The sequence below is a fragment of the Centroberyx affinis genome, unplaced genomic scaffold (genome assembly GCF_046629955.1).
Source record: "Centroberyx affinis isolate AG114_WGS23_722 - 3 ecotype Tasmania unplaced genomic scaffold, CSIRO-AGI_Caff_v1 ptg001609l_1, whole genome shotgun sequence".
Classification (NCBI taxonomy): domain Eukaryota; kingdom Metazoa; phylum Chordata; class Actinopteri; order Beryciformes; family Berycidae; genus Centroberyx; species Centroberyx affinis.
The window spans coordinates 8,195-33,807 of record NW_027280053.1 but is presented as its reverse complement, the minus strand read 5'-3'; the positions used below and the strand labels follow the sequence as shown (position 1 = coordinate 33,807).

At 45.4% G+C, this 25,613-nt stretch overlaps 1 protein-coding gene across 1 annotated transcript; it reads left to right on the top strand.

Annotated features, from left to right (window-relative positions):
• Window positions 1-1,805: 1,805 nt before the first annotated feature.
• Window positions 1,806-24,169, top strand: npas1 (neuronal PAS domain protein 1). The gene is made up of 11 exons (XM_071528080.1): window positions 1,806-1,900; window positions 3,587-3,825; window positions 11,462-11,529; window positions 13,506-13,595; window positions 18,646-18,820; window positions 19,392-19,504; window positions 19,987-20,183; window positions 20,439-20,545; window positions 20,797-20,944; window positions 22,867-22,980; window positions 23,065-24,169. Exons 1-11 carry the CDS (start codon window positions 1,806-1,808, stop codon window positions 24,167-24,169), a joined length of 2,451 nt encoding a protein of 816 aa, XP_071384181.1.
• Window positions 24,170-25,613: the final 1,444 nt, after the last annotated feature.

The following is a 25,613-nucleotide window of genomic DNA, read 5'->3' as shown; positions in this document are numbered from 1 at the left end:
TCCCTCCTACTGTACGCAGCATCATTTGGCATGTACTGTATTTATCCTGGCAGGATAGAGATGGTGACAAAGGTGATGCTGTTAGATGGAGTTAAGGACAGAGGCGCCTGCCCTCTGCTCTGCCCTGTCAGTGCTGCAGGTTGGAAGCTTAAAGGAAAAAGATATAGGTTTCCTATACTCAGATGAAGCCTAAACCTTAATCCTAAGCCTATGACAAAATATTCTATCAATGTAAGTGGTTAATTCCCCTGCTTCTGGGGTGATGTGTCCATCACTGGCCTAGGACTGAATCTTTTCTCTACTTTCCCACTGCCTAAATAAAAAATAAAAAAAACTAACGGCAAGTGGACAGCTCACTCTCCCTTCCAAAAAACATTCTCTCCGTGTCGAATCCAGCATTGACTAGGGTGTCTTTGAAATTGGACCCAAAAAGACCTCATACATGTACTTTATGTCGGCTGTTTTAGTTAAGGTTTGTGAAACCACATTTGCCAAACCTGCCCAGCTTACGCCGACCCCTCTTAGCCAAGGTCAGCATAGCCATGCTCAAACTCAAGACATAATCCATTTTCTACTGCCCCTGCAAAGCTCTACTGACTTGATTGTGCTGACCCAGCCAGGCCAGAGAGAGAGAGAGAGAATCACAGTTAGAGAGAGAGAGAGAGGCAGAAAGAGAGCGAGAGGGCATCTCAGGCCCAAGGGCATGACACCACGGTGCTTGGGGCCACACTAGCCCTTTAAATGTCAACACAGCACAGAGGAGAGGGGTGGGATGGGGGAGGGAAATGGGTGAGGAGTGGGGTCTCAGTTTGAGGAACAGGGAGTAATATTGGCAACTTTTTCTAGGGGGAGTAGCGGTGGAGATGGAGGGAGAAGGGCGATAATGGATGTGGGGGAGGAGGCAGCGGATGCGGGCAGCATGTGTTACTGTTTGTGTAACTGTTGCGTCTTTGGAGATGCACGCCTTAAACTCCGAGCCCAGCCAAGTTTGAATAGCCTGCGTATTCTCTCAGGGATGAGTGGAGACATTTGGAGATCTGTGAGTTTCAGCTTAATTGTTACTTTAAAAGAGTCTCAGTGTTTTGTCTTATGTCTGTTCGCAGGGGAACAGCCCCTGACCTTTATGTGGAGAAGTACACACCTAATTGCTCTCCCCTTTCTCAGCCTCGCCATTATTTTCTTTCTTTCTTTCTTTCTTTCTTTCTTTCTTTCTTTCTTTCTTTCTTTCTTTCTTTCTTTCTTTCTTCTCCAACCTCCATAAGTAATTTTTCAGATAGATGAAGTAAGAAATCATAAGATGGGTCTCCATCCAAGCATTTCTATGCAAATTATATTGTATCAAATTAGAACGGCTGAATGGAAACTGCTAATTTTGACAAAGTTTCCTCTATATTGCAAAAACGGTTTTGGTCGCTTGAGGCAGAAAAGTTTTTTGTTGATAAATAAATTATGCAATAAATCGTGATGGAGAAACATTTGTCAGTTCAAAAATGAAAGGCTGCCTGTAAAATATGTTGCTGTCCCCTCCCATGTATAAGTTGCTCCTGATGATTTTATGGTCATCACTTGGTGCATTACAATATTGTCAAGTGCTTTTCTTTGATTTTTGATAAACACATGATAAATACAGTAGCAGACTGAGCCGCCAGGAAACGGCACCCATCTTAACCTGTTTTCTTACCCTTCTTTATTCACTTACTCTCTGTTTTTCTGTCTCACTCTCTATCTCCAGGTCTGAGTCTGTCACATCCTCAGCCAATCGGAGCCTTCGTTAGTAGCAGCGTCGGCGCGTGATTGGAAGAAGGATGGCGACCATGCCGTTTGTCAGTGAGGGGAAGTGTGTGAGTGTGGAGTGGGATTTCCTACAAGGACTACTGGCCAAGCCCCCCACCCTGCCATGGTGAGACACACACACACACACACACACACACACACACACACACACGCCTAGACACACACACCTAGACACACACATACACAGGCCGAGCACATACTGTATAAGCCTGAGTGCATGCCCATGAATTAATCTCTGCAAGCTGAAATCCATGCATTAACACCCTTGTACACACTGACAGATTTAAGAATTTGCTATCAATGAAACACAATCCACAAAGCATTGGTCTATTCTCTTCAATGCTACATATAAACTGTAAACTTCTTGCTCACCTGCCAACCCTGTCAAAGCTGTGAATCCCCTCCCCTTAGTGGGAGATTAAGTAAATTTGGCTGGAATTATTAATGGGCAGTCATTTATAGGCGGATATAAAAACTAAGCAGAATCAATGTGTGAGTATTGATTGTTCTCGGTGGCTGGGGTCGAGGCAGTATAATAATGAGATGTTACAGAGGCTGGCTGCATGAGTCCACAACACACACACACACACACACACATACACACACACAAGCACACACACACACACACACACACACGCACATGCTGTTTACATACCTTAGAGAATAGCAGGGGGAAATACAACGGATGTGTCGCCTGATTAAGACAAAGAACACACACACACACACACACACACACACACACACACACACTGTGCAGTGTAGGCACATGCTCCTTCTCTATTCGTTTTTTTTTGTCTTTCTTGTGCTCACACAGGCACACATGCATTCACTCACACACCACTGGTGGTCTTTTTTAGGATGAGAATCAATGACACAGACACGGGGGAGAAATGCTGTTTCTTCTTTCTCCCCTCTCTCTCTCTCTCATTTTCTCTTTCACACACACACACACACACACACACACACACACACACACACACACAGACACACACACACACGCACACACACACACTTTATTCCTGCACAGCACAGACACAAATTGTGAAGTGGCTGTGACAACATAATTCCACCACTCAGGCCCCATTGAGGAGAGTCAATACCCAATCAGAGAGACAGGCTACCTGAGCCCCGGCCCCCCTCTGTCAGTCTGCCCCTCCCTCTCCTATTGATCCCTCAATCACGGCTTCAGCTCACTAGCCCGGGACCAGATGAGAGAGAGAGAGAGAGAGAGAGAGAGGTGGGGGGAGGGAGAGAGGGAGAGGGGGTGAGAGAGAGAGAGGGAGGGATAGAAAGTGAGAGATAGGGAGAGAGATACCGTGCGTGTGTGTGTGTGTCTGTCTGTACGTGTGTGTGCGTGTGTGTGTGTGTGTTTATGTGTCTATGTGCGCATGTATGGATTTTGGAGCAAATGGCATTTTTAGGGCTCTGCTCTGCTAGATAGGAAAAAAAGGTAGTTTGTCTGTAATTACCAGGCCAATCTGCAAGAAACGGGTCAGAATGGAGATTGTTTCACTTGAATTGCAGGAGCCATTACCATTATATGTATTTATGAAATGAGTTTTCTGGATTGATGCTCAGGTCATTTACACAGAGCATAAATCAATCAACAGGTGGTCAGTAAATGGCCATAATGAGAAACCCCAAGCAGTTTCTCTCATCTTACACTGTGCTGACTTATACTATTCTTCTCCGCCCTTACTTCATGCTGCTGTCTTCCCTCTCCTCCCTGTTTTCATTTATTTCATTTTTATTCTCCCTCTTTTCAACCCACCCTCCCTTGTCCACCTCCCAGTCTCCAGAACCTGCGTAAAGAGAAGTCTCGTAATGCGGCCCGTTCCCGGCGGGGGAAGGAGAACTTTGAGTTCTTTGAGCTGGCCAAGATGCTGCCTCTGCCCGGGGCCATCACCAGCCAGCTGGACAAGGCCTCAGTCATCCGGCTGACCATCAGCTACCTGCACATGCGCACCTTTGCCAGCCAGGGGGACCCGCCCTGGAGCCCTCTGCTGGAGGGAGACAGCAACTGCAGCAAAGGTAAGCGAAAGAGAAACAGCAATAAGGAGAGATTCAGAAATTATTGCCCAACCCTCTGGACACCAGCTTTGCGTTGCACTTTAATTCACTGTAATGTGGATCTTCATTACATTTGTAAAATTATCTCTTTATAAAAGAATAGGGAATTCATTTAGTTCACTTATGTTGGACATGGTGCAGATAGGTGCATAACAAACAGAAATTACAATATAACAAATAATTATTTTTGTGTACATTTTGCACTTATTTTTTATCTTTTTATATTTGGGTCTAGTTTTATTTGTTTCAGTACCATATCACTAGTGGCCAGAGTGCTGTGTGGGTAGATATCTTCATAAGAATGCTATAGGCATAAGGCTTTAATTATTTTATTGATGAGGTCTCAGTCTATGTGAGTGTTTGAAGCGAACCCACTGAGATACACACAAGAAGAAAGCCCCTCTCCGCATGAAGGAATAGCTGAAGGCATGCACTTCAACTTAAATGTTGATTGAACTCCATTTGTTTAAGTGGGAAATATTTTTAGGTCTTCCTAAGTAGAAGCAGTGGGTATCATTTAGACTTTTTTCTGGATCTGTCATGAGTTGAATGAACTGTTTTGTCCGTGACTGATTGACAGTCAGGAAATGAAACAAAGTAAAAGTAATAAATAAAACCTTGACTACACCAGCGTGCCTGCATGCCTGGTTAAATGAAACACGTATGTGGTGTATCATTTCTCCACTGATGATTCATGCAGTACAGCCTATAAGAAAATTATATGGGAGGGGAAAATAGGCTGCCTGTTCGTTACCCACAGGCACAGACCGCTGAAATCCACGCTTGTGCATGTCATTCAGCTCTCTCTCTATCAAAAGAAGTCCACAGCAGACTCATCTGCCCACCTACTCCCACCCACAGCAGGAGACATCCCACGCCACAAAAATTCTGTTAGGACCAGCAGGAGTTCTGCAATTATGCAGGCTTCTATTAGCGACCATAATTACTTTTGGTATCCATGCGTGTGAGCACACAAGCGCATGCTCATTCACAAGCACACAGACATACATGTGCATATAAACATACAAACACTCTCTGCAGAGTCTGAATAGAATCTCTGTGTGTGTGTGTGTGTGTGTGTGTGTGTGTGTGTGTGTGAGAGAGAGAGAGAGAGAGAGAGATGATACACAAAGAGGGAGGAAACTATTGGTGCGATTTATAATTACAGAAATTAACTATATAACGAGGACAGTGTAATTATACAGCTTGTCTAATTGCTACTATTACTGAGGGGAAACGATGCAGCTACAATTAGAGGTGTGTGTGTGTGTGTGTGTGTGTGCATGAGTGCTTGTGTGTGTGTGTGTGTGTGTGTGCGTGCGTGCGTGTGTGTATATGCGTGTGTTTTTGTCTATGGGTGTTCCTGTGTGTACATGAAGAATATATGTGTAATTTGAGGACTGTGAGCAAAAAAAACATTAATGTTAATAGCATGTTTATGTGTGTGTGATTGTGTGTTGCGTGGTTTGCCACAGTATGTTCCACACTTTTCTGCTAAATAAGATATATTGGATATAATAGTATAATAAGCCATAATAAGCATTTGGCCATTTACTCTCTGCAATAGCTTCCAGTAGACCAAAAGTACTGATACAACATACATAATACATACATTGTGAGCTTGAGCCATAAATAAGACAACATAATCCAAATTCAAAGCATACATTTTTAGCATGGGTGAATAATTTGGGACTCACGCCTTTATCGCTATCAAATCAGCCATGCAGGACTGCGCAATTTGAATGTCTGACTGAAATCGACGTCCATCTTCAGCCATACACCATACCACACTTGCACACAGCAGTGGCCTTGAACACGCGCTGCAGATGGTGTGTTGTGTTGCCGCGGTGTTCCGGGTTTTCCTTGGCTTTAATAGAAAATACATGATATTTTGAGATGTAGGTGCTCATGTAGGTGTACCATCCTGTGCGTGGACTGGAAGCATGGTAGAAAGATCGATGTGAGGTGCGCTGCTTTTACCACAACGATAAGCACTTCTAGCTACATACATAGAATATACTGTAAAAACATAGAAACCCATTATAGCTAAATGAAGGTCATGGAAAATGGTGAGGCGTTTGACCGACACAATGAAACACAACATATACGAGGTGCAAGCTATTGAGGATATTAGATTCTGAAATCTCACTCAGTTTAGATGTGTACTAAGATATGATTAGAGTGATTCATCTCATAGACTAGGATCTGATGTCATGAATATCTTATTAAATGTTTGGAAATTTCACAAGCAGGTCACACAGTCTCTGTGGGGCCGAGGCTGAAAATGTGATGCTAATTTGGACATTGGTTTGAACAAGTCTACCCACAATGCATTGGCAGGGTTTTAAGTGTGATGCATGGGTTTAATTCCACTAGTGGAATGTGGTCAGAGATCCAGCTGAGGAGGGAGAGGAGGAAGGTGGAGAGCGGAGAGGAAGGAGAGGAGGGGAGGAGAGGGAAAGGGACGAATGTAGGGGGAATAAAGAGAGAGAGGGGAGGAAAGGAGGAAGGAGAGGGGTGAATTGCTGTGGCAGCCCCCCTGTTGCATTCCTCCACACTCCCTCTTGTCCAAGGGTTTTGGATGGGCGAGGGGCAGTAGAGAGGGAGTGAAGGTGGAGGGCGAAGGAGAGGAGGAGAGGGATGGAGGGAAGGGAGGGGGCAGTGTGGCTTTTGTCTGCTTCCCACGTTTCAAAGCCAGTCTTGAAAAATGAATAGACAGAGGAAAATCAATTGCATGACCTTCACAGAGAGAGAGAGAGAGAGAGAGAGAGAGGGAGGGAGAGAGAGGGAGGGAAAGAGGGAGGAGAGAGAGAGAGAGGGAAAGAGGGAATAGAGAGAGAGAGGAGAGAGACGGATAGGGGAAGGAAGGAGCAAACGAAAAGGAAAGGCTGAAGGGAGGAAAAGTAAAATGACCCAGAGATGTTCATTCCCATTCTCTGTATGTGTGTGTGTGCGTGTGTGTGTGTGTGCATGTGTGTGCGTGTGTGTGTGTGTACCTATTTGCACAGTGCAATAGTATTCAAGGATTAAACCCTTTTATTTGAGATCATTTATATTTCAAAACCTTTCCGCTTTGGGGGACAGTTTTGTTGTTTTCTTGTTCTCTACTTTTTAAATCTCTATCAGTGTTTCTACATTATGTGTATTTGTGTCAAATCTACCCCGGTTATCCTATGTTCATGATTTCATTGATTGACATCCCAGTTATATTTTCTGTTACTCAAATTATACGATACGATACAGTACGATACGATACGATAGACCTTTATTGTCTGATTTCTCTGAAATTTGTTATGCATCATAGCAATTTTCACAAATTCACAAATTGAGTCACAAATTCAAGTGAATTAAATTCTCAATCTTTATCCGGTGCAATATGGCAGCTCAGCTGTACAATGCAAGAACCCCTCAGTCCTTTACAAGGTACAATACAATGACAACTCATTGCCAGCAACAGGGCCAGCTGAAGTGTTTTACTGTCTCTGTTAGTGAGGTCAAACACACCTCTCTCTGCCTCTGTTATTCTCTCTGTCTGTCTCTCCCCAGCGCTGATGACATTGACTTTCATTCCGCCTCCACTTGCTCTTCTCCTTCTTTCTTTCATTGCCTCTGTCTCCCTCACCTCTCTTCTGTCTCCCCCCTTTCACGTTCTCTGCGTCTGCCTCCCCTCTAATTCACAGCGTTTAAAGCAGCCAGGGCTTTTAAGGGAAGTTAATTGCACTCAAATTATGTTCGACCGCAACAGGAGCGAGGGAGCGACAGAGGAGAGAGAGAGAGACAGAGAGAGACAGAGAGAGAGATGGAGAGATAGAGGGAGGGAGAAAGGGAGGGAGGGATGGATGTCAGAGTGAGAAGATAATTGCACCAGAGAAGGACGTCGCGATTAGGGTCACTCTTTCTCTCTCCGTCTGTCGAACAGCAAAACCGTCACATTTGGATGGTAGTAAACAAGTTGGCAGGTGATCAGGCTCATGTTTTGAAAGGGTGCAACTACTGCAACGGAGCCAAACTTGAGAGACAAAGAAGGATAAGAAGACAGAGAGAAGGAGCTTGAGAGAGAGAGAGAGAGAGAGAGAGAGAGAGAGGGGCCGCTGCGTCTGTTATCTATTTGGTTCCCATGGTAACGTCCTAACCTGGTTAAAAAGGTTGACACTGTGGGGGAGGAAAGGAAGATGGTGTGTGTGTGTGTGTGTGTGTGTGTGTGTGTGTGTGTGTGTGTGTGGGTGTGCGTGTGTGTATGTGTGGGTGGGTGGGTGTTTGGGTGTGTGTTCGTGTGTGTGTGTATGTGCGCGTGCCTGCGTACTCCCAGTGCTCATGGACTTAACGGGGACTAAATTATGTATTGGACAGAGGTATAATGAAAATCATTCAAATGAAATTTCTATCTTTTCTTCTTGTGGAGCGCTGGGGAGACCCCGAGAATTGACCTGCGAGTCAGACTATAATTAACGTGTCCGATCGGTCCCCGTCCCATTCTGTCTCCTATTCCCACAATGAAATTAAACCTCACAGCTAGCCTGGGGAACCTAATGAAATGGGAGTGTGACGGAAAGTAGCGATCAAAGATCGCAAGTCTATATGCAGGTTTGTACACATACATGCATATGTTTAAATGCTTTATTTGAATCCAATAAATGTGTCTAGAATTACACAAGAGGTTTAACATGATTTAACAATATTTAAGGATACAAAAAGCATCACGCAAGCCACAAGGCCCACACACACACACACACACATACCTACACACACACACACACACACACACACACACACACACACACACACACAGAAGTAGGGGTTCACAGCACCACCACAGAAGGATCTTTGTTCTGGGGGTGAGATACCAACACCACTGTTAGACTCTTTCCCATCACCATCAATGCACGTGCGCACACACACACACACACATACACACACACCAGGTCCAGTGTTTTGGTTTCCTGGCCGCCCTATTGTACCCTGGCAGGCTTTAATAAATGGTCCTCTGTGTATTTGTGTGTATGTGTGTAGACTCATCCGTCAGCCCCCCTGGCCTCATGTCACATCCAGCATTTCCTTTGCCCCGCTGACACTACTCAGCACTACTGATCACCCCCCACCCCCCCACCCCACCCTTTTCTCTCCAGGGGCCTGTGGCACGCACTCAGTGTGCGCCCATGTATTTCTGTTCATGTGTGAGCACATGCATGCACAAGCAGCCATCAGCGTGTGAGTGTGTATCCTTTTTCACATCTCTGAATCTCTGATACGGTCATGGGGGTTGCGTCTTCCAGACCCCCCAGTGCTGCAGCTCCAGTGAAGCCCCACTAGGGAGCCTGACAGGCAGAGAGAGGGAGCGAGACGGGCCGCCCCTCCCCCTCCAGGCACTGACTGGCTGGGCTGAAGGGTCCCAGCACCAGACCCCCTTTCATAGCCCTGAATGGACTTGCCTTATTTATATTCACACTCTGTCACACAGGGGGACCCCAATCACACAATGCCACTGTGGCTTTGTCCGGCAACTCTGTATTTATGTGTGTGTGTGTGTGTGTGTGTGTGTGTGTGTGCTCGGGTATTTGTGTTATTTAATAGGGGTGCATGTTGCCTCTGTGTCGTTTGAGTGTGTGCATGAGAATTCGTGTGTATTCCTGAAGTGAGTGTGTGTGTGTGTGTGTGTGTGTTGGTTGGGAGAGTGTGTGTGTGTGTTTCTGTGTCCATAGCTCTAATGGAATGCCTCCCTCTTCTATTCACCAAACCCACATCACAAGCAGGCAGCTGGGCGATATGTGTGTGTGTGTGTGTGTGTGTGTGTGTGTGTGCCGACCCTCCCTCTGTGTTCAGTTGCAACCCAGAGCAGCGCTTTCATTTTCCTGTCATAACGTGTATTGATTTCCCTCAGCCTTGCAGCGACATATACACACAGATATCCGATGATCCTTAAAGTCACGCACACACACATGCAGAGACACATACATGCACACATTCATATGCTCAAGTACACACACACACAAACGTGCACAGGCGCACCAATCTCACACGCACACACACTCTCTCACGCACACACACACACACACACACACACATAGTCTGTCTGTGCCGGGTGGGAACATTGTGTTCAAAAACAGCCCTGTTGGAGTGAGATTAGTTCTCACATATGGTCCACACTCTTGCAATCACACACTCGCAGGTGCACACACACCATCACACACTCTTTTTGACGTAAAACAGTAAATACAGGTGATTGGTAAATTAATCTTCCACGTCAGTGCAGCCTCTCATGCCTGTGTTTGCTTGGGAGAAAGTGATCACTCTCACCTTCCTTAGTGTTTTCTCATTTTCCCTGCCTTACCCTTTCTGCTCCTCTCGTACCTATCTTCATCCCCCCTCCCCTACCTAACCACCTCCAACTCTATTTGTATTGTAATTGCCTTGGTAAACAGCACCACTTTGGCACTGAAGCAGCTCTGATAGCTTGTGTTTGGGATGCATTAAGAGTGGCGATGCAGAGACTTTGTGTGTCTGCCTACGTGTGTGTGTGTGTGTGTGTGTGTGTGTGTGTGTGTGTGTGTGTGTGTGTGTGTGAGTGTGTGTACGTGTCTGGGGGTGAGTGGGTGGTGTGTGTCACACAATGCCTATCCTTACTCTCAGTTTTAGACATACAGTTACAACCATTATGCTAGCTAGATGTGTTATGGATTGAAGCATGTTTGGATTGATTTAAGTCTTACATTAGATCCTTTTGTTTAATAGTAATGATTGACCCCAGTTTCACTTGTCATTTACATGCAGTTTTGAAAATCGCGATCGAGATAAAATGTTATCAAGCCAAATTATTTTCCCACCATTGTCTTGTCCATATGTCTCCCGTGGCTGTATTCATTTGGTTCAGTGTTTCAGTGCATTTCTGTCCCCACTCTTACTTCCCATTTATCACAATGTGAGCCTGACCACATCCAAACCCAAATTAGATAGCAGAGTAAGGACATGCCCAAGGGCAAACCAAAACCTCACTGCTGTACAAATCACATTTACTAATTATTTTGTATAATTATTAATATGTTAACTGTATTAACAGAATATGAACACAGAGTAACTCCAGTAGTGCAATAACATTAATGTCATTGTTTCTTACAGTTTCTGCTGTTCTAAATTAATGAACTGCACTGAAAGGGTGTGGGAAAAAAAACTTTTAACGGGTGTTTTTTTCAACACTTCATATTACACATTCAATCAGATGTAGCTTCCTCATGTATTTTCTGATTTAAGTGCAAGGGTCATCACTTTGTAGTCCTCTTAAATAAAATGTAAAAACAAAACAAAACAAAAAAGCGTTCTCTGGCATGTAAGTGCTGATTTGACAGCTCCTGTCACAAATCTGATGTTAGTGCAGCTACAGTTTTCCTGTTTCTTAACGTGGCAGAACAAAATTTGCATCCAAGTGTAAAGCGTGACCAGTCCACTCATAAAGGCAATATCTTATCATCACTCTCAAAGCTTTTGATCATGGTCTGAATTATTGACGATCATAACACGAATCAGCTTTATAGTCACAATATCAAAGTGAGAGTGGTTGTTGATGTTGGTCAGTGTCTGATGTTGGTCTTCTTCCTCTCTGCAGTAAGACGCTCGTCCCATTCTCTGGCCACGGACATGTTTGAACAGCACCTAGGGGCGCACCTCCTACAGGTAAAAACCACAGCATCCATAGCATCCTCCTTCTGTGGAATTATATTTTCATCATTATAATGATAGTGATTAAACATATAAGAGTATGATTGATCACATTGTCTTTGCAGAATGGACGCTGTTTTCTTCCTAATGGATTTATGAGAATGTTTTTGTTTTTTTTGCATTAAGTATTATGTATTCAAAGACACAAATTTGAGCAAGGCATGATTTGATCAACTATTTACCTTGACTGACTAGCAAGTTTAGCTATCAGTGACTGTATCGCCCTATGTTGCTGTTGTGTGTGATTATAGTCTGTGCCAGTATAAGTCTTCCTCCTTTGGTCTCTCAAACCTGCTACAGTCCCAAACACCTCCTAACAAACACATACGCTCACACACACACACACACACACACACACACACACACACACACACACACACACACACACACACGCACGCACACACACATACACACACACGCACACACACTCACACACTCAGACACACACATCTCATAAAACTCAGATGCTTGGACGATATCATTGGCTGCCAAAGAATGCCTCACATTGCACTGACAGATGAATGGAGCCTGAAGGGGATTCTGGGGGAGGAGGGCTGCAGGAATTGCAAAATGCAGGATGTAGAGACAAAGACTCGGAGGAAGTGTGAAGAAGGTAAAACTCTAGATTGTAGACCAGAGTAGGAGTGGGCTGAAGAAGCAGAAATGGTAGGGAGAGCAACCAGAGGAGAGACGGATAAAATATAGCAGGAGAAACTGCTAGGATTAAGTAGGAAATAAGAGACGAAGGAAATGACCATAGGTGAAGGGGGGAACAGGTAGAGAAAAATAAATAGAGGCAGAGCATAGGAGGAAAGGCAAGTGAGAAGGTTGTGGTGAAACAAAGAAACATCACATATGTCTGCTCTCCTCAGGCATGTTAAAGAGGAGGGGAGGCTTAGGGAACGGCGCTGATAGAAATCAAATTAACGCTCCAGAAAAACTGTATGATTCTTTCCTCCCAGCCGTCCTCCCGCCGTAATAGCCCGATAATTGCACTTTAGTTCTCCGACATTCAGGCGGCTGGTTTCTCCTCGCCGCGACACACGCCCCGCACCCCGGCCACACATTTGCATACTGGATGTGTCAGTTGCATAAATTACCACCGCCACTTTAAGCACTGGGCCGCCAAAATAGCAATCATTCTTCTAGAGCAAAGTGGCCCTGGTCTGTGTGTCCGTGTGTGCGAGGCTGCTGCTGTGTTGGCTCACTCCTGGATGCTTGTTATGACGATTAATATTATTCTCTGAAGGAGTCCTCTCTAATGGGCTGGCTGTATACCTTTCACTTCTCATTAGAATCACTGCAGGCCGTAATGACTCTGGCTCTATCTGTGTCTGTGTCTGTGTTGGTGCCTCTGTGTGTGTGTGTATGTGGCAGTGCAAGTATGGGTGTGTCTGGCCAGAGACATAGGACAAAGCTTTGGGCCTTTGTTTATTACTGTTGATTGAAACAGCTCCAGTCTATCAGTTCATTTTTCTGCCTCTTTTCTCTATTTGTTTATGTGTGTATGTGTGTGTGTGTGTGTGTGTGTGTGTGTGCATGTCTGTGCACACATGCACATTTGTGCACATTTGGCATTTTTGGTCTCTGTGCTTCAGTGCTCTCTGTGTGTTTAGTAATGCAGGTCTTGTTGACAGCTGTTGTGTATAGCTGCAGTCTGCATCTATGGGAGTTGTTTCATGTCTGTGCACATTTGTGTGTGTGTGTGTGTGTGTGTGTGTATGTGTGTGTGTGTGTGTGTGTGCATAGAGAGCAGAAAGGAGGCCGAGGGGTGACGGGTTGTTTGTTCTCTAGCTCATTCTAATTTGTTCGATACACACTAATTGCTCTAATTTGTCTGTCTTGTTTCTGTTTGCCTTTGTGTGTGTGTGTGTGTGTGTGTGTGTTGGTGGGTGTGGTGTGGGTGTCTTTTTTATGTGCACATCCCACAGTCTCTGGATGGCTTTGTGTTTGTGGTCAGTCAGGAGGGACGGTTCCTCTACATCTCAGAGACAGTTTCTATCTACCTAGGACTCTCACAGGTAAGACTTCACTGTAAGACCTAATCACACACACACCCACACACACATACACACATGCACGCACGCACTAGAATAATCCTTTGTATATGAGTGCATTTGTGCACGCATGTGTGAGTTGGCCTATCTTCTGCTTACGCTTTCATATCCCTTCCCAGGAGTGTGTGTGTGTGAGTGTGAATATCTTTGACTGCACTCTTTGCGCTCATCTCTGGAGTGCAACTCTCACGGGGGCAATGGTACTCTCTCTCTCTCTCTCTCTCTCTCTCTCCTCTCTCTCCCTCTCCCTCTCTCTCTCTCTCTCTCTGTCTCTCTCTCTCTCTCTCTGCCACCCTCTCTCTCTCCAGGTGCTCACCTCTGTTGATTGCCTGTGGCCTCTTGTACTGTGAATGTTAAGTCCTGCCATTTTGCCCAGATGCATAAATAATAACAGTAATTACTGGCCCAGCAATCAAAGTGTCGCCCCAGCGCGCTGGGCCTGTCTAGGGGAACAAATCGATAGGCATCTTAAAAGCCACATTGATTGTAGGGAGGGGGAAAAACACCAAGGGGGATGGGAAGATAGATAGAGACAGCCAGAGAGAGAAAGAGAGGGGGAGGAAAGGAGGAGAGGTGTGATAAGAGAGAGATGTTTGGAAGAAAGAAGAATGGGCACAACATGAGAGAGAGAGAGAAACAGAGTGAGAGAAAGAGAAAAAGAGAAAGGGGGAAGTAAGTGCTACAATAGCTGAGGAAATTGAGTGTTTTTTTTTGTAAACGTGGAAATTTGGTGTGATTGAGTTTCTGCCCCTGGCTCCATTTGACTGACCTGAAGCTGGGTTTGTGTGTGTGTGTGTGTGTGTGTGTGTGTGTGTGTGGAGGTTATGGGGTTTCCTTTGGCCTTCAGTTTCTAAAGACACACAAACACACACACACACACACACACATACACACATGTACACATACATAGACTTTAAAATATGAGGGCAAACAAGTGCATAGACAACACATCTAAATGGTAAGATAGAGTGGTGGGAGCTAGAAGAAAGAAGAAGGGCAATACAGAGAGAAGGACAGTGGAATAAAAGAGAGAATGAGAGAGAAGTAAGAGAGAGAGAAAGGAGAGGAAGAGGAGAGAGAGAGACAGTGGTAAAGAGGAGGAGGAGGAGACAGGGAGTCTGAGTGTGTAAATAGAGTTTAAATGTGCAGTAGGAGTGAAATACGTCTTGGGATTGCCTAGGTAAACAAGACAGCCGAGGCTTTGGTGGCGATGCTAATAAAACGGAGCTGTTCTTATCAGCTGAGCAGATGGCCTAACCCATCACATCTACTCAAACAGGGCCTAAGCCATCAGCATTCTAATGAAATTATTTATGATCGAAGATTACGTTCAAAACCTTGAACATACAATACTGCGTTTATCTTCCGAACAGATGAGAGGGAGCGGGGATGGAGGGGTTTATGATGAGGAAGAGAGACGGCAAGAAAGGACAGATAGATAGAGAGGGGGATATGAGGGAGAATATATGGGAGATATGTAGACGCAAACGACAGAGAAAGAGATACAAAAAAAAGAGAAAGAAAAGGTGTGGGGGGGGGGGGAGGCAGAGGCTGTGTTGAGGGAAAGGAGGAAGGACAAAAACACTTCAATGTACTTTTGTTGGTGAGTGCAAGCAGACACAGGGGAGAGAGGAAGGACAGACAAACAAAACGATGTTCTGAGTGAAAAAGTGTAACTGGTGGTTTGTTTTGGAGGGCATGTCGCCCCTCCGGACCGCCCCTGCCCCGCTGTCTCCTGTCCCCCCTGTCTGACCCCGCTGCCCCGGCGTACACCCTGGGCCTCTCCCCAGACAGGGGGGTTGCTTAGCCGGCTTAGCCCAGGTCAGGCACCTTGGACAAGGGCACAGCCTGCCGCCCGCTCCCCCGGTGCCTGCGGGTATAATTTTCTCCTCACCGGGTCTCCGGGCCGGAAGCACGGGGGATAAACCCAGGAACCACACACAGCAGGTGGGGGGGGGGGGGGGTGCTTGAAGAGTGACGTAAGGGAGCAGGATGGAGCAAGAAGGAGAAAGGCTAGACAAAGGGCTGGAGAAGATGAAGCGTCGGACGAGGGGGGGAGAGAAGAGATCGAAGGATGGAGAAGGGGCAGAGTGAAGGAGGTAAGAATAGGGCAGTAGGGGCTGGCTGGAGAAAAAAAAGGGATAAATGGGGTAAGGAGAAGGGAGGAAGGATGGTAGATTGAGGGAGGAGGGAATTGATCTGGGAATGGTTAGTATGCAGCCCCCGCTCCCCCCTCCCCCTCCCCCTCCCTCCCTCTCTCCTCTCCCATCAGTCAGTGAGGGCTGAGGGCTGAGAGTGTGTTGTGGACCACTGCCCGGATGCCTCATACATATTAAAGCCCCCTGCTATTATTTATATCATGTCTCTCCTTCCCCTGCTCGCTGCCCTCCTCCCCCTCCCTCCCCTCTGCACAGGCATACGTGCACGTGCATGTCCGCACACACACACACACACACACACACACACACACACACACACACACACACACACACAGACACACGCACATACGCACATTCACACAGATGCACTGACAGACAACTAGTCACACAAACATATTTTCACAAAGATGCGCAGAGACACAAAAACAGACAGTCCAGTCACATACACAGAGAAACACAGAGGGGCGTGTGCACATGCATACGTGCGCACATGCACGCACGCACACACACACACACACACACAAACGCACACAGACACATACAGATTTGAATGATCTCAGTCTCTCCTCACGTCTTCTCCGCGCCACATTCTATACCTGTTTTTATGTCTGAGCCTGACTCATCCTCTCAATCGCTCTGTCTCTTTCTCATCTTCTCATTTCTGTCTGATCTTTTTTCAATCCCTCTCTCCTGCCTGTGATGGAGTGATATTATTCGGATAGGTCTTAAGCCTCATAAAGCCCATAAGGACCTGTTTGTCTCTCTACCTTGTTTTCCAATACGGCAGGGCCAAAGGATTGTGTCTCTTTCAGATGGCCGGTCCAGTGTTGTGAGCAGAGGTAAATTTAGTCCTTGTTTAAAACTAAAATAATTCCCACTGAAGAAGAATCACTATTGATTAAATGTAGATAAATATATCTTGATATAATCAATAACAAAGGAAGCCCTAAGCAAGGCTCAGCCGGAGTTTTGGAAACCAACTCTAGTCCATTCACTTGTCATATACCCTAGCCTCTTAAGGCTCAGATGCAAAATCTTATTTTACACATTAATAACGAAGTTAGTTTTGATGTTAGCATCAAAAGGAATGCACTAGAATAATCTAGCACCTAGTAATTACACTATTGAGTTTACGTCTGCATGTTGAAGGGTAGTGGGGAAAAATCATATATCCTATAAATTCAAGATGTTGTCATGCTGTCCATGTGACTCCATGATAAACAGGGCCTTTTAGGGCCTTGAAGGTCATTCAAGGACGCATTATCAAATTACCAAGTATTTATGGCCATTTTTTTCTTGAGAGAGATTTTCATAATCAGGTTTCTGGTACCATTTTGGGTCCCTTTGCCTGCCTGACAGCAGTAAACTGTGGTTGATGAGGGTATCTATGGTTAATCAGACTAAAACCTGGTGAAACTTAAATACATACATGAGCAAGCACAAAGCTGGGATACAGCTTCTTGGGACACATTGTAAAATAAATTTTGACATTTCAAATTTCACATGCACTCTGTATTCAGTATTTGAGATGGTGAGGCTTCTACAGTAAAACTTGAATGTCGGACCTTAAAAGGCCTAAATGATAGCAACAACGCTGCCTCTGTAGCAGCCATTTTTCCCAGATTTTTTGAAGTCCGGCAGTCACACTTTTTCCAGTGTGTAGGAAAATTGTTGCATAAGGTACCTAGGGGTTAAGGATTTAATAATATGTTTATTACAAGTGGCAGAATTCCAAAAAAAGTGGGTGCTCCCTAAGAGTTTAAGCACTGGATGTCTGAGACTATCCCTCATCTATCCCTTCACTTATCCTCCCTCGCTCCGTGGGGTTTTCTAAACTCCTCCATCTTTCCCCCTCTCTGTTCACTCATCGTCCACTGCTCTCATTCCTCCACTCCCTCCTTCCCTGTTCCCTTCTTTCTCTCCCCGGCTGTGATGTCCTTGAGGGCCTGCTGAAGCTCCCATAAAGCCTGCAGTAAATGGCTCTAATCCGGTAATAAATGGCTGTGTCCTACAGACAAGGGTGTGAGGCTGCTGCAGCCACGGCTTTATCAGATGGAATGGTATTGGCACACACATGCACAGACACACACACACATACAGAAATTCACAGATGTAATAGAATCAGCATACGTGTGTGTAAGCGTGCATGCTCTCTCTCTCTCGTTCTCTTTCTCTCTCTCTCTCACACACACACACACACACACACACACACACACACACACACCCATACACACACCTACAGATGGAATCAGACCTGCTCCGATTGTGCTGCTTTTATGGATGCCATGCAAGAGCAGCGCTATTATTACCTTTAAATGATTAGAGATGCGACTATGATGCATTATGATGATAGGATCATATAGAGCTGTATGAGCTGTTGCACTGCTCTTTATGCCTGCTTGGGAGCGGCTGGGATAGACTACTGGCTGTTACTGAATGAAGGAGCAAGGAGGGAGACGGGGAATAAGAAGAATAGTAATGTGACCTTTGGAGATACTTGGAGTTCACCTGTTTTTAATCAGCAAATACAATTGATTTTTATCGCCCCTGGTTTTATTTGTGTATTACTGTAGTCATTTGCTCCCGTGAGACTGGACTTGAATGTATGTGCATGTGTTTGTGTGTGTATGAGTGTGTGCGAGCACAGGTGTGTGTATGTGCTGGAATGTCTGACAACCTCCACACTCCTTGTTGAGTTGTAACCCAGAGCAGCGCTTTCATTTTCCTGTCATAACGTATATTGATTTTTCTCAGCCTGAGTGTGTGTGTCTCTGTGCGTGCGTGTGTGTGTGCATGCTCACGTGTTCGCATGTGTGCTGCTTCTGTTTTTGATCTGTGTATGTGCTTCTCTTTAGGTGGAGCTGACAGGCAGCAGTGTGTTTGACTACATCCACCCAGCGGACCACGTTGAGATGGCCGAGCGGCTGGGGATCCGGCCCCACCAGCGGGCCGAGGCCGGCTGCCACACGGCCCCCGAGAGCGCCTCCAGCTCCGCCTCCACCTCCTCCCTGGCCGGGACCCCTGAACCCGGTACTGATGATGCTGCCAGTTTATAGAGAGAAATAGTTGAATTTACCCTCAGATATTTTACATTACATTTATTGAACTAATGTTTTAAAAAATAATTGAATACCTGACCTCAACTCTTTAGACCACAGCTGCAATTATATTTGATTTAATTTTATTATAGTGTCATACACCATACTGGTGCCCAGCCCACATAGGCTTACAAGACACTGTAAGTGAAACAAAGAGATCAAACAAAAGGTAGAATGCATGTTGTCCATCTACAATTACCTTTCAAATCACATTACAAACAATGTTTCAGTATCATAGTATCCAATATTTCATTCAGAATTCAAAATAAATAAGGGTTCCTTCCTTCTTTCCCACGCCTTAGAGATATATTGGGCAGTGTCAAAGTCATAGTTTCTAAACAGGTGTTCAAGTCTTTGACCATCCTCCATCAGAAATAGATCACAATGAATTATTAGCTTATCACACAACTTAATTCTCAAATCATTATGTAAAGGGAAATTATAAATATAAGGCATCTTAGACAGATATTCTGTTTTGCTTCTTCTTCTCTCTTCCTCAGCAGCTCCCTCTAGTCCCCACTCTCCCGGTGACGAGTCTCCTGACCGCAGTTTCTTCATCCGCATGAAGTCCACTCTCACCAAGAGAGGCCTGCATGTCAAGTCTTCTGGATACAAGGTGAGTGAGCAAATAACTGACCACAATGGTGAAACATAACATTGTGTTATGCATATTTTGCTACTTACCAGCCTAGTTGTTTTTTGCAGGGTGATTAGAGCAGTTTCTTTGTTTGGCACAATGCCTCACAGCACTCTCAAGTTGTTCGTATCATAAACTATTTATGATTGTGACCATATTGTACACTGGACTGCTGCACTACCAGATACTCACTATCCCCCTCAACACTGTTACCAGCTAACAGTTATTTGGCTTTGAATGTATCCTTGTAGCATGATTATGTTTAGTTTACTGTGATAGAGTACTGTATGTGTCTGCACTATATGTGAGTTCCGGTTATATTTTGCAGAATTAGCCAATTCCGATTCTGTTGCACTTGATTCTGATGAATGGTGTGTCTTCCTCCGTGAATTCTCCTGCAAAAACAGCCTTGGGTGTAACATAAGGTATACTGTTGTTTAACATCATCATCTGTTTGTCAGGTAATCCACGTGACGGGACGAATCCGCTGCCGCCCGGCCCTTGTTCCAGGCTCCACCCGCTCGGTGCGTCGACCGATGGGCTTGGTGGCACTGGCGCACACGCTCCCGCCCTCCACGCTCAACGAAGTCCGCATGGAGAGCCACATGTTTGTCTTCCGGGTCAACATGGACCTACAGGTCACATACTGTGAGAACAGGTGAGGGTGTGTTTTGTGGGGTGGTGAAATCTGGATTTGTAGCTGGAGGCCAGAAATAATTTTTAAAATTTGTATAATAGAGGTTAAGTCTTGTTTTGATTTTTTAAACATTTTGGAGTGCTCCCACTTCCATGTTTTTCATGAATAGTTTGGCCTGTATTTTTTTTTTTTGGCTGAGCACCCAGCCAGTAGGTGGTTTGAGAAGTGACACATCTACTTAGTACGCTAATATATTTTTGGTGCATTTGTTTACAGGATCTCAGAGTACATGGATCTGACCCCAGCAGAGGTGGTGGGTCATACCTGTTACCACTTCACCTATGTAGAAGACCTGGACAACCTCCGACAGAGCCATGAAGATTGTGAGTCTTCTTCATCCCCCGCCCCCCCCCCCTCATTCTACAAAGCGTCTTGACTTTGGTGGACCAAGAAGAGCCTGTTGAAATCTGGTTCTGTCCTGTTGTGATAAGCGCCCTCTGCTGTCATCATCATGAAATGCGACACTCATAACGGGGCTCTCTTCTGTCTTTCTCCCCTTTCCTACCTTGTTCCTGTCGTGTCTCCTTCCTTCCTGCCACCCCATCCTGTCCATCTCTGTCTACCTGTACCCCAGTGCTGAGGAAGGGCCAGGTGGTGACCAATTACTACCGCTGGCTCCAGAGGAGAGGGGGCTACCTGTGGATCCAGTCCTGTGCCACTGTCTCCATCAACCACAAAGCCCCCCACGAACGCAACGTCATTTGGGTCAACTACGTCCTCAGGTCAGCACAACCATACCCGAGCCACGATCCGTTCTTTAGGACTGCTGATGTGAACCTCAGTTTATATATGCAGGCACCATGCTGGGTACAGAGAAGGGATGAAGGGCTAGATGATGAAATGGAATGGTAAAGAGGGGATGGGATTATAGGAAGAGTTGCACTCCAAAACAAGATATCCACCACTGATGCCTGCTCTTACAAAATGATTTCTGCCATGAAAGTAAAGCAAATTATCAGTACTACTGAAGCTAGGACTCGTCTTAAGACCCTTAAATATGTTACGTTTGAGGGTAGAATCATCTGTGATTTTTAGAAATATAGGTTAGTGAATTTCATATAGCCTTTTTTAAATTGTTATTATTATTATCATTATTTTTATTTATTTAATTTTTTCAAAAATAGATTTATTTATAGTGTGTTGGAATGAATCCCTTCTTATTTATTTTTTTTGCAATATTGAATTTTGCTTATTATTATGCAATACACAGCAGATTCAGCAGATTTGAAAGTAATTATCTCACATAGATAACCCAGAGCATTACAGGGTTTACCAATGGATAATATTCTGATGGGCTTTTGAGAGTCAGTATTTCGCTGACTTTATATAAATCACATTTATTTATTGACCCATCAAATTCTATTTTATTGATGTTGTATAATTCACATTTACTTAGCAACCTTTTATAAATCCTTTATATAAAGACTCTGAGCAAAAAAAAAAGTATGTGTGAGGAAGTCTACTCTCTTTCCATGTTTTCAGTAGTTTTTGTTTTTTTTTCATAAAAGTGACAGAGCCAGACTCAAACCCCCTACAGTCACAGTGCGTGAAGTTAATGCTGTTCTATCTATTTCATGACATTACTCTGAATTGACATCTATAATCATAAAAATGCTATGACTGAATGGTTCAAGATTTTGCAATTGTGGTTTGTGTTCAAGCTGGATTTACTGTGAACAGCTCTCCTTATTACCTTTGTCTGAGGCTTTGTTCTTTTACTACACAGACACAACAGCACTAGCATGCACAAAATATGCTTCTCCTTTATTTCTGTGTTGTATACATGCACACACGCACACATACACACTTACACACACACACACACATATACTCACAGACACTCACAAACACGGGCACGAATGCAAACACACTCAGATGCGTGCGCATACACACACGTGCATAAAAACACGCATTCGCAGATGTATGCACACACACACAGCAAACACAACACAATGCATAACAAAAGTGCGCACACAGTGAGAGAGGAGTCAGACAAAAACAAGAGGAGTAGGCTGAATTTCAATGCTAATTGGACTGAAGCTATATAATTACAACAAATGGATGTCAGAATTTTGGGGCTGAATGGTGTTTTAGTTAATTAGTGCTGTAATTACAAGAGCTCATTAACTTCTCCAACAGCCTCTTCCTTGTCTGAGCTTAACTATGTATGGGTGGGCTGCTGAGTGGAGGATGGTGCGTGTGTGTGTCTGTGTGTGTGTGTCTTGTGGGGCGAGGCCTGCCTTTCCCCGACTGTCTCTGCTTGTATCTGACTCAGTGCTTGTGTGTGTGTGTGTGTGTGTGTGTGTGTGTGTGTGTGTGTGTGTGTGTGTGGTAAGGGCTGTTGTTTGGAGAGTTGGGTGTGTGTTAGGTGGAGGTTAGAGGGGTGTGAGGGAGTTTGGCTATTGGAGCTTGTTATCAGGCTGATTATATGTTGTTACCATCTCTAAGTATTCACTCAAATCAGCACAGCAATAGTGTTTTTTACAGCAGTAAGTGGCTTTAAGTGGTAGATTTTCATTTGTGTATACGTACACCTCTTCTCCCTCCCTTTCTCCTTTTCCATTTTTCTCTCCACCCATCCATCCCTCCATCTTTCCATCCATCCATTCATCTCTCTCTCTTTCTGTCTCTCTTCCTCTTTCAGTCGAACAGAGTTGCCTGACACTCCACTGGATCTGCTGCAGCTACCAGAGAGTGTGAGAGCGGAGCGACTTCGAGTCAGTTCCTCCCCCACTGACAACTCCCCACAGGCCCGAGGTATGACATGACATGTATTACTACCTCACCACAATACCCACAAACAAACTGAAACATCATCTTCTTACTGGAGGAATCTCCCTTCCTCCTCAGGCTCGCAGCCAATGAAGAGCTCAGTGGGTAAGAGTGACCCTGACTCTAAAGGCAGGGAGACGTTCGCTGCTGCTGCCATCCAATCAGAGGACAGAAGGAAGCGCCCGCTGCGGTCTGACCCTGAGGGCGCTCCCCCTGAAACCCGCCGCAGACTGGAGGAGCTCCGTCAGACCGAGGAGAGCGTATCCGCCTCCTCGGACCTGGCGAGCGAAAGCGAAGGAGACGAGGAGGAGGAGACGGAGTGGGACCAGGGGGGAGAGAGCGAGAGGGTGAAACGAGAAGACGGTGGGGGGGGAGTGAAACGAGGCGGGGCAGGAGAGACCCCCACTAGAGGGGAAAGGGGGGGCAGGGTGCACAACGGCCGGGCCGTGATCCAGCAGCTGAAGAGCGTAGTGACCCCTTCTCCCCTGTCCGGCAGCCCCAGCATCAAGACTGAACACGAGGCCCTGACCACCGGGGGGCGGTGGGGATCTCACACGCAGACCCCCGCCCCGCACACGGCCGCGCACACCACCCAGCCCCAGCCCTCGCACACACACACCCCCTCCAGCAGCCTCAACGGCGACAGCCCCACCACCCCAATACCCGACTCTTCCTCCAGCAGCGAAGCCCCCCCGAAGGGCCTCTTCACTCCCCCGTCCCCGGCTCTGTCTCCCGCCATGTCTGTGTCATCCCCGCTGCCTCGCGAGGAGAGGGCTGTGTCGGTCAGTCGGAGCGGCAACATTAGCGGCGGAGGGGGCGGTCCTGACTTTGAGCTGCTCCAGAGACTGGCTGCGGGCGGCGCAGCGGGGCGGGTGCTCTTCCACCCCCTGGCCCTCGGCCCGCAGGGCCCCCAGAGCCTCTACGCCCCCAGCACTATCCGCTACGCTCCACCTGAGCTGCCCCCCTCCCACCACCACAGCGGCGGACACGCCGATGGCCTGCAGCTACGCTCGGACCACCACAAGGGACCCCCGCCGGCCTTCTTCCCCCACCTACAGAGGCTGGCCGGCCTGCCACCCTTCAGTGGTTTCTCCCCGTCTGACAACCCTTTCTCCTCCGGCCTGCCCTTCTGTATGAATGGACTGAGGGGTGCCGCGGGCTCCGAGGAGGACTGAGACTCAGAGGGGAGGAGGAGAGAAGAGGAGGAGAGCCGGAAAGATAAAAATGAGGGACGGAGCAGAGTGACAGAACAGAGAGAGACATTGAAAAGGGCAGCAGAGACAGAAGTGGCAGGACATTAAGCCTCTAAGGACGCTACTAATTGGACAATGAGTTGAATAACTGCGATCTAAAGTGTGTGACAAGTCCCTGCCACAGGGAATTATTGTGTCTGCCTATTGTGGACAAGTGACAGTGACTCTCAGAGAAAATGGGACATGGAAACTTTTGACTGGTCGTCCCTCAAGACTTTCCCTCTCTTCAACAATAATGAACTCTGCTCTCTGTCTTTGTCTAGATGACTGTGTTGATTTCTGTGTCTCTTCCACTCAGAGAAGCCATATTGTATATAGAGACAGAACCATAAATACCCTCAGCTCACATCCTCCTCACTGTCATCCCAATTAACCCAATTAACCCTAAGCCTGTAGAAAGAGATGGACACTTGTCTGTAGGAAAGAAAACGACTGAAAATTTGGAAAATAAATTTTTATTATTGCAGTATTATACAAATCATCTCTTACACTGAGTTCAATGTAAGAATTTCTCATGGGGTTTCCCTTGAAATAGTTGGGGACAACTCTCTGTTTTTTATACTGAAATGGGAGACATAAAATAATGAACTAAAAAAAAAATCAAAGTATTCATCAGTCAGCCATACTTAAAGCACACTATTGAAGACAAAAAATATGACTAATGTAGTCCCAGACATTCCATTATCTATAGGGGAAGAAAATGCAATGCAGACAGAACACTATTTCTGTTGTTTGTCTTCGGATGATAGAAAGGTCATTTGTTTAATTGAGTATTAATTATAGTATATGCTGTATGATGCTGCGATTGTGTCTGTGTACGAAAGCCATATTCCTGTTTTTTTTATTTTTTTAATTCTTTAAATTTTGTATTGCTTTTTGATTTTGTTCACCACACATGAAAGGATGTTTAAAAAAAGAGTGTCTAGATAGGCAATATAACATTATGTTTTCTTGGATGCACAGTCTCATCCAAATACCTTTTTTTTTTTATTATTCTTTCAAAATATTTCTGCAAAATGTTTTTAGGAGGGAAAGGATGTTGGAAAAGTGATTGTTATCATTTAAACCTCTGTGTTTGTCCGAGCACTTATTGAAATTTGTTCTGGTGTGAACTCAAAGCACTTCATCACTTAATGCTCCCAGTGTGATACTGTTAAACAGCATGTAATGCCAGTTAGTGGTCACTAATATCACAGTCTGACCACAGTGTCGTAGGGAAAATGGTCATTTAAAAAGGCCCATTTTGACAGGCAGGTGTGTGGTAAATAAACAGACTACAGGAGTTTTGTCCACACGTGGTCATTAAAAGAAGACCATCAGAGGTCAAAAAAGATTAACTGTAACCAGAATTTTTCTGATATTGGCT

Coding starts and splice junctions, on each gene's coding strand:
- npas1 (XM_071528080.1), top strand. CDS start 1,806: ATGGCGACCATGCCGTTTGTCAGTGAGGGGAAGTGTGTGAGTGTGGAG. Junction 19,505..19,986: donor TCAAGTCTTCTGGATACAAG/GTGAGTGAGCAA, acceptor TCTGTTTGTCAG/GTAATCCACGTGACGGGACG. Junction 22,981..23,064: donor AACTCCCCACAGGCCCGAGG/TATGACATGACA, acceptor GAATCTCCCTTC/CTCCTCAGGCTCGCAGCCAA.